Source organism: Chrysochloris asiatica, unplaced genomic scaffold (genome assembly GCF_000296735.1).
Source record: "Chrysochloris asiatica unplaced genomic scaffold, ChrAsi1.0 scaffold00004, whole genome shotgun sequence".
In the NCBI taxonomy this organism is placed as follows: domain Eukaryota; kingdom Metazoa; phylum Chordata; class Mammalia; order Afrosoricida; family Chrysochloridae; genus Chrysochloris; species Chrysochloris asiatica.
Window position 1 is genome coordinate 21,772,863 of NW_006408522.1, and position 9,836 is coordinate 21,782,698.

At 37.7% G+C, this 9,836-nt stretch overlaps 1 protein-coding gene across 1 annotated transcript in view; it reads right to left on the reverse strand.

Annotated features, from left to right (window-relative positions):
- SCG3 (secretogranin III) overlaps window positions 1–9,551 on the reverse strand; it is a 42,587-nt gene extending 33,036 nt beyond the window's left edge. The window contains exons 1-5 of the mRNA XM_006831644.1: window positions 9,452–9,551; window positions 8,732–8,787; window positions 8,185–8,230; window positions 7,882–8,091; window positions 794–936 (exon numbers count right to left, since the gene is read on the reverse strand). Of these exons, the coding sequence (XP_006831707.1) occupies window positions 794–936; window positions 7,882–8,091; window positions 8,185–8,230; window positions 8,732–8,787; window positions 9,452–9,542 (546 nt within the window). The 5' untranslated portion in view covers window positions 9,543–9,551. The remainder of the gene's footprint in view (window positions 1–793; window positions 937–7,881; window positions 8,092–8,184; window positions 8,231–8,731; window positions 8,788–9,451) is intronic.
- Between the last annotated feature and the right edge of the window lie 285 nt (window positions 9,552–9,836).

Sequence of the window (9,836 nt, forward strand, 5' to 3'; positions counted from 1 at the left end):
AGCCTCACCTTTCTCCTGTGGAGCAGTATGTGGGTTCAGACTGCTAATTACAAGGTCAAATTGGATTGCTTGGAGTTTCCCAAACAACATTACATGCCTTTGCTCAAATTATTTCTTTCTTACTACACGTCTTGGTGTGGCACTGTAGATTAATGTGCCAGACTGCAAAGCCATTTGAACTGCAAGGTTCAAAGTTCACTAGCTGCCCCTGGGAAACCCTATTATACAGGGTCACTATGGGAAGGAGCTCTGGTAGCATAGTGGTTACGAATCGGGCTGTGAACTGCAAGGTCAGCAGTTCGAAACTACCAGCTGCTCCACGGGAGAAAGATGAGGTGTTCTGCTTCCAGAAATATTTACAGCCTTGGAAACCCTGTTCAGGGTCGCTATGGGTCAGAACCAACTTCATGGCACTTAACAACAAATGGGTCGGAACCGACTTGACAGCACTTCACAGCAACAACACGTCTTTTACTTATATTGGTTCAAGTCCTAACATTTCAAGCACCTCCTCTGAAGCCTTTCCTTACTGTCCAATTGGATATAAACCATCCTCTTGCAGGCTGAACTGCTCTTACAGTTCTTAGACCACTTGCATACTGTTGTATAGTAGTCCCTGGTCTAGTTCCTACGATAGACAATAAACTCCTAGAGGGAAAGAATGGCACCTCACTTGTTCTTGAAATCTACTGAACCTAGTACAAAGCAGATGCATCATAAACATTTGTCTTGACTTCCCGGCATACTCCAAACTGTGGTAAGAAGTGAATTCACTTTCATATATATGACTTACTAGGCCAAGATTCAGCAGCTTAGAAACGATCTTGTCAAACACTGCTCTGTCATTTTCCTCATAGATCCTCGTAGCAATTTTTTGAACAATGTCTTCAGCAGTTAGAGGAGTTCCATCTAGTTGGTGAAGGCCATCTGGATCATCTAGACAGAGCAACCAGAATTCCAGTCATAGTGATCAGACACCTACACCATGGTTCAGATTCTATGTATAATCTGTACTGTATACATTCAGATATTTTTGGATGATGTGTATAATGGCATTTGGCTTGCATAAACTCTTGATTTGAAATAAAATTGGACTTTAAGAAACTAGGAAAATAATGGAAATTAAGGAATACTTTTATGTGATTTTGAAAGTAAAGCTGAAAACTACACAAAAGATCCCTTTTATTATCATTAATAATACAAATACACTTTTTTATTTTGATAGTATGCTGTGCTTACATAGGATGCCATGTAGTTCAAAGCACCCTTTTATAGGCATATGTATTTTGTTGTGCTTTTCTTGTTTGTTACAAATTGAAGGTTTGTAGCAACCCTACGTAGAGTAAGCCTATCAACAAGTCTGTACTTCCAAGGTGCTCACGTTGTGTTTCTGTGACACATTTTGGTAATTCTCATAGCATTTCAAACTTTTTTATAATGCTATTGCACACTTAATAGGCTACATTACAGTATAAATGTTACTTTTAAATGCACTGGGAAACCAAAAAATTCCTGTGATTTGCTTTGTTGTGAAATTCGCTTTTTTGCAGTAGCCTGGAACCAAAACCGCAATATCTCTGAAGTACACCAGTATAATTATATAATTTCATTTTGTGCAGGGATCCTACATGTATTATTCTCTTTTCAGGAACACTTCTGGGCTGGGGGTGAAAGTACCTGCTTCAAACTCAGAATCAGAGGGCATGTACTGAAGATTTCATGACTTTACCAGCAATAAATACTTCTAATTGAGCATATGTCAAAGCACATTTATATAAGGTAGTTTCATGTGACAATGCCTTCAGAGAATGGGGAACTTATTTTATGTGACTTGAATTCAAACTTTTTTAAATGTGGCAACAGATTTGTAGGAAATAATTTGTAAATTGATGTCAATTTTTGCAGATAAGCATGGAAATACTCCCTCTCCTGGGAATACATTTGACAGCACTATTTCAGACTAAAAGCAAGAGCTGATTGTGAGAGAAAGAAACAACACAGAAGAGCTCACGGTAATGGAGTACTGTACCATATCCACAGAGAATCACCAGGAATCAACTGGTCATTTCCAAACTATACTACCTCAAGTGGAGCCCTGGTGTGGTGCTGTAGGATAAGCACTGGATCACAAGGTAGGTGTGAACTGCAAGGTCAGTGGTCCAAGCCTACCAGCTGCTCCTTGGAAACCCTATACAGAGTTGCTATGAGTCAAAATTTAACAACACCAACCTCGAGCAGATCAAGGTACATGACTTTGTCACCTCTAAGTAGATTGGAAAAAGTCAGAATTTTATCCCCAGTGAAGCCTCTTGTTATCTATATGTCATTGGAAGGAGGATAATGAGAGCATCTATTTCATATATTTATTGTGAGGATCAGATGATATAAGATTAAAAACACATTGTAAATGGCACAGCACTGTGGCGCTATGGGCTGATGCGTCAGACTGCATAGTCATTTGAACTGCAAGGTCAGTGGTTCAAGCTCACCAGTTGCTCCTTGGAAACCCTATACAGGGTCACTATGGGTCAGAATCGACTTGACGGCACTTAACAACAACAACAATATAACAGTTCAAAAGCACTATCTTTCTTCTAGAGAAAATAGATATTGAATTCCTGGCCAGATTCTGCCCATAGAATCCTCATTCACTCAACAAAAGGACAGACCTTCTATTCCTATTTAGATTCTGTTCTTCCTTTCCATGGCATTTAGGGATTCACAGCAAGGAATTTCTCTCTTGGTATCTCAAAGATGCCAAGGCAGAATAACTTCCTCAGGTTGTTTAGAAAGAAACTTAGGGGGAAATAAGACAGATAATTAGACCCAGAGGACTGGAAGTTCTCAGACTCTATATAATAGCTAAGTTGTTGGCCGATCCTTAATGGGTAAGCCCATGAGCTTCTGTATCACAGTGACAAATGAGCAGAAAAGCCCCTAGGGAGGAAAAAAATCAGTTCCTCTCCTGTTTGGCTGAGAATTGGGTCCATCATCTAATTTTCAGGAGCAGACGCATTATCATTTAGATATGATTTTTCCATTTGTGGGTGGAAGTCTGGCTCTTGGGACTATATGGAACAGAAACTGCCCGGGTACATGCAGAGGGAAAGAATTTGTTTCCCTTCCCACTTATCCCTCAGGATCTGCAAACCAAAGAACATTGGTTGCCTGCTGGAACTGGAAAATAACTGAAATGCTTTTTTTCAGTTCATTTACTTCACAACAGGAAGAATGTTAGCAGCATGCGGGAAAAATGGCCTCTTTCCTCCACAGCACCGCTCTATTCTCTTGAGCCTGGAAACATAGGCACCACCCCTAACAGAGCTTTGCTAGATGGGGTTAATAGTGGGGCACTAGGGTATTTCTCTTTGTCTTCCACTGGTTTCCCCTGACTCTTCTAAAATTTATAAAATCACTCAAAATTCATTACTCATTACTACTGCTCTTTAAGGACTATTTACCTCCTATGTAGACATTCAGATTCTTGGCATGGTGCTGTAGGATCAGCACTGGACTTTGAAAAACAGGGTCAGCAGTTCAAACCCACCAGCAGTTCCTTGGTGACCCTATCCAGGGTTGCTATGAGTCAAAACAGACTCAATGACACTTAACAACAACATAGAGATGCTCACAGAGAAGCCAAACATTTTTAACTTTTGCCAAGAACGCAGGATGGTCTAAGTGGATGTCAAAGGGTTCTATCTTAAATTATCATCTCCCCAATTATGTTTTGAATCCCCAGCACCTAATATGACTCTTGACACTGATTTGTTCAATAAATTTTTATTTAAGTATTAACATATTGCCAGACATGGAAAATAGAGTGGTGAGAGACTACGTTCAGAGTGGTTTCTGACTTCATAGAGCTTACTGTCTAGTTCTTAATCTGGTGTATAATAATTGCTCAATAAATATGTATATTTGTTGGGTAAAATGCACATAGGAGCACCAATGTACTACTTCATAAAAGAAACTTGGGGAAATCCTGAATCACAGATACTATAGTGAATGCTGAAAAAGGTTTGATGAGTCCTACAGCTCAAGCCTGTTTGAAGGCTTCCTAAAGGAGTGATTACGTCTGGGAAAACACCCTGCCTCATCATCCCTTCTAGGATGTAAGTCTATATGCCTCTGGCATTCTATTCACCTTGGTGGTCTCAGTCTCTGATTCCAGGCAGGGGCAGATTAACCAGTAAGCAAGGTACAAAGGGACTTAATTGCATTTATTTACTAATCTGTACTGAACAATTTCATCTGGGACTCGCCACATCCCAGGTGAAATTGTTCAGTACAGATTAAGTAAGTAAACACAATTAGGCTCATGCATACCTTGCTTACTAGGAAATTAGTCCCTGATTCCTGGACTTCCAAGATGTGAGGGGAAACCAGAAGCTCACCCATAAACAATTCTCTCAAGAACCTTGGCCCAACTCTCTGTGATCACATGTGGCGTTATCTGACTCCTATGGTAAATCAGACATCTTTGCTCTTGAACACTTTTTTAAAGAGGTCCTGTGCAGATTTGCCTATTGCAACATGTTGTTTGATTTCTTAACTGCTGCTTCCATGAGTGTTGATTGTTGATCTGAGCCAAATGAAGACTTGGACAAATTCAATCTGTTCTCTATTTATCTTGATGTTATTTATTGGTCCAGCGGTGAGGATTTTTGTTTTCTTTATATTGAGGTGCAACTCACACTGAAGTCTGTGGTCTTTGATATTCATCAGCAAGTATTTTAAATCCTCTTCACTTTCCACAAACAAGGTTGTATCATCTGCATATTGCAGGTTGTTAATGAGTATTCCTCCAATTCTGATGCCACATTCTTCTTCTTATAATCCAGCTTCTCAGGTTATTTGCTCATTTTGCAGACTGAATAAGTATGGTGAAAGAATACAACCCTGGTGCACACCTTTTCTAATTTTAAACTATGTTTAAAATTGTTCTGTTGAATATCTTTCTGGTATTCTTTGCTTTCAGCCAAGATCCATCTGACATCAGCAATGATATCTCTCATTCCACATTCTTGTCTGAATGAGGCATGAACCTCTGGCAGGTCCCTGTCAGTACACTGTTGCAACCATTTAAAATTTATTTTTAGCAAAATTTTATTTTCATGCAATATTAATGAATATTGTCTGATGATTTCTCCATTCTGTTGGGTCACCTCTCTTTGGAATGGGCACAAATATGGACCTCTAAGACTAAGGTGTACCTAACCCAAGCCTTGGTATTTTCAATAACCTCATATGTATGTGAAAGTTGGACAATAAATAAAGTAGACCATAGAAAAATTGGTGTATTTGAGTTATGGTGTTAGAGAATATTAAAAGTACTAGGGACTGCCAAAGTAACAAACAATTCAGTGTTGGAAGACGTATAGCCAGCATGCTCCTTAGCAGTCAGGATGGCCAGACTTCGTCTCTTGTACTTCAGACATATTATCAGGAGGGACCAATCCCTGGAGAAGGACATCATGCTTGGTAAAGTGGAGGGTCAGTAAAAAAGAGGAAGACCCCCAATGAGATGGATTGGCACAGTGGCAGCAGCGATGGGCCCAAGGATAGCAACAATCCTGAGGTTGGAACAGGACCGGGCAGTGTTTTGCTCTGTTGTCTATAAGGTTGCTATTGAGTACTGACTTGATGGCACCTATCAACAATAACAAAGGTCAATCTAAAATCGTGACTACTTGGTAGTCATGTGGAGTTTGAGAAACTCCTTGGTAGTTCCGAAACCACTTGTGATGGTTATCATCTGTTGAGCACATTAATTGCTCAAACTATTGACCAAATCACAATGGGTGTATACCTCTGACTGTATACCATCAGTTTGACCAATCAATTCAATCAAACATTAGACTAATTTTTTTTCTCACTAAATCAAATGGTCAGTTCAGTCAAAGCAGTTAAGTGTATTTTTGTATAAAGACATACCCAGTTATTACTGATTTCTAGTCCAAGTATTTAAGTAGAAAAGTAGAATTCAAGATTAAAAACCAAACATATTTCCACGAGCAGCATACAATATGAAATGTGTCAAAGTATAAACCATTATTCACACCTCGTTCCACTCATGTATAACCCACGTCTGAACTTTCCTCAGGCTATGATGTGCTATGAAAATCCAATTTAATTAGCGCTTGCTTTCTCGAGGAGGTAATCAGCATAATTATTTTTTGGCCAGGGAACAAAATAAGGACATATAAAAAAACTTACAGTCAGGTGAAGCTCTGTTCTACAAAATGGAAAACTACCTACCTCAATATCGAGATATATCAGTTTAATTATTCCCTCATGTATTCCTTTTTTTTTTTTTTTTTCAATATGTATAATTTGCATATCGCAGGTTGTACAATAGTGAAATTAAATTTTCACTAAATTACATCTTTTTATAAATAAAGCATTTTATTGTGATTTGGGGGAACATTTTTAAAAATGTTTTATTGTGAATTATGGGATAGTTTACATGGGAGAACATTAGTTTTACATTCATATTATTTCACTGCCATGGTTACAATCCCTTCCCTCATGTATTCTTTCATTTGTCATTCATTCACTCAATGTCCTTATTCTCATTAAACTTTCAGTTCAGTTTTAAAGACATTCAGTTTAATCTGGAGGAAAATAGTCATACTTAAGAATGTAAAATTTCACACTGTAATAAGTACTACCAGGATATGGTACAATATTTCTATCATATCATGTAAGCCAGATGAACCTTGAAATGTAGACAGGAGCCAGTCCATGCAGAGTGGTGGATGCCATGCTAAGGGATTTTGGTGTTTGTCCTGAGAGAGGTGTGAATCTACTAAAGAGTTTTATGCAAAAGAATGACATTCATATTTAAGTATTGAAAAGATCACTCTGGCTGCTACATGAAGAATGAATTGGAGAGGGGCAGAGCAGATGCTGGGAGGCCTGTTAGAAGATTTTTGCTGCCGCTCAAGTCAGACATGATTGTAATTTGGATTTGGATGATGGTGATTTGGGGTAGAGATATAGAGGAAGTAAGATTGAGAAGATTTGGTGGGTTGAATTGAGAGGTGAGGGAAAGAGAAGAACTTGTTTGAGGGAAAGAGAAGAGCTAGTTTGCCTTGTAGATTTCTGTCTTTAAAACTGGATGGTCAGTAGTGCTTTTCTGAGGAAAAGAAGCACTGTACGAGGAGCAGGTTGTGAGTAGACACAGATAATGAATTGAATCTTTGACATGATAGGTTTGAAGTATTTCTAAGACATTGAAGAGAAAATATTAAGTAGTTAATAGGCCAAGGTGTAGCTCAGAGAAGTCTAGGCTAGTGATGGAGAACATCAAGTGGTAGTTGAGGTTGTGGACAAGGTTAGGATGGCCTAGGGAAAACGTATATAGCTAGCAGAACATGGAAAAGGGAATCATGGCTATTGAGCCTTTGGAGAGCATTTATTAATTAAATTACTTGGTAATTATGATATTTTGTTTGCATTGATGATTGCAATACATTGGAATCTTAAAATGAATCCAAATACATAGAAAGTGGATTTTTTAAGGTTTTCTAAAACACTATGAAAAAAAACTTTAAAAAATAAAATAAAATAAAATTTGGACCTCTGTCAGTTTAGACCTAATCTCCATTTTCAATCTGACTAATACAGAGTAATGTATGTATTAAAGATATTTATACAATTTAGGACTTTCTCCTAATAAAAAATCCCATTGACATCAAGTTGATCCTGACTCACAGTGACCCTAATAAAAGGTTTCCAAGGCTGTTCAGCCTCATCTTTCTCCCATGGAGCAACTGGTGGGTTTAAACCATTGACCTCAGAGTTAGCAGCCCAGTGTCTAATCCACTCCAAATTAGAGAAAATAGATAGCAAAAAGTGATTTCTTTCCGCATTTACCTTGAAATTTATGTTCCAGTCCACTCTTAGTAGAATCATAATCATCAATTAGTCTTCGATTTTTGGTTGAATCAACATCTTCCACATTCAATTTATTATCATAGCTTCTTAAGGATTGTTTTTCTTTCTCAATTTTTTGTTTTTCTGTTATTGCCTTTAGCAGGTTCAAGTTATCAGCAAAGGAATAATTGCTTTTTCCTGAGTTGTTTTCTAGATGAAAAGCCCCAAACCCAACACGTGATTTTAGTTAAGATGCTTGAGGTCTACATAATTTAAGTTAACAGAAATATAAATTAATTTTACCTGGAGGGTATATAGTTTTAACCTTATCAGCTTCTGCTTCAGCAATCTGTGAAACACACAGGGAATAAACTGGATTTTAAATCATTGTGCCAATATTTATCAGCTATCACAGTCAAATTATTTCATTTCCATGGATCTTAGTTTTCTTTTTTGTATGATGTAGATAAGAAATTCTTTCTCAAATCATGTTGTAAAGACTAAATGAGATAAGTTAAAGTGCAGATGTTCTATAAATATTAATTCTCTTCTTCCTATAATTTCAGACAAATGAAATCTCTGGTAAATTAAACAATCTTGAAATAGAGTAGATGTAATGTCCAGTTAACTGGGTTATTATAGGACCAACTGTACATATTATACTCTATGTGTTATCTCAGAGCATAAAAATGACCAAGATTGTATTTTATCAGCCTAATTTCTGTAAATTTAATATTAAACTTTTAACACTTGTTAGATTAAAATGACTAAAATATCACAGCATAATTACTTTAAATAGTAATAACTAGAGAAAAATGAAATAGTATTTATAATTTGACTTTTGACCTACCTGTTCATTCAAAGGTCTTTCTGCACTCAATTCTCTATTGTGGAGTATAGATTTGTCTAGAGTAAAAGACACATAAATATAAATTTAATAGTGTTTTGGGAAGACACAATGTCTCCAATTAAATAATATTTTTAATAAAGAGAAAGAAATATTAGGAGAAATGTTTTTGGATGACTATGAAACAAAAATATCAACAAAGATTATCACGATTATACAATAACAATGATTATCAGTGCCACCTGCTTTATTATTCTAGTGTATTTTCTGAGTTAACAGAATCACAATTTTTTTTTCCTAACTAAAAATCTTACAAACTTGACTTGCTAGCTGTTGTCAACTAGCCAAATGATAATTTGGATTGGCATCATAGGTAAATTAAGAGCTCTTTGATCATCCACTGCACATATGAATAGAATATGCAAGAAAGGTTGTAAAACAACTAGAAAAAGAAACAACCCACGGCGCTTTATTAGGCAGAAAAGTTATATCCTTTCTTTTCAAAATAAGATATTCCAATACAATCCATGGTTTTACTCCACCATTTCATCAGCGAGAGGGAAATATCTACCTAGGTCTCTAAATTCAAATAGATTTCTCTGTCAATAGACATGGATATGATTTGATTAGAAAATGAGCCAAGGTGATTTACAACTCATGGATTATGTCAAACTTTACCTTCTAGTGGCGAAAGAGGAGGAGAGAAGAAAATTGTCCACGTACCTTGGCTGCCTCCCGGTTTGGGGAAAGCTTGAATTGGGCCGTTGTAAAGTACCAACACCAGAATCCAGGTGCCGGTCCAAAGTAGCCCCATTCTTCCACGGTGGGCGCCGGCTCCTGGAGCTGAAGCTTTTGTTATGAATGAAAAGGAGTGAAAACAGGAAGAGCCAGGTGGGTGGGCGCGATCAGGAAGAGTGGCCGCGAGTTCTGTCTGCGTGGCAGGGGAGTAATAGGATTAGAAAGACTAGAAAGACTCGGGATGCTGGGGAGTCAGGTCTCCAGGTGGAAGAGAGCGCTGTCCGCCCTCTGGGTGCTGAAGTTCCTGTGACGCGAAGCCGACCACTGCTCCGCTAGGGCGTAGCCTTACTCTCACCTCCCTCCTGGAGAG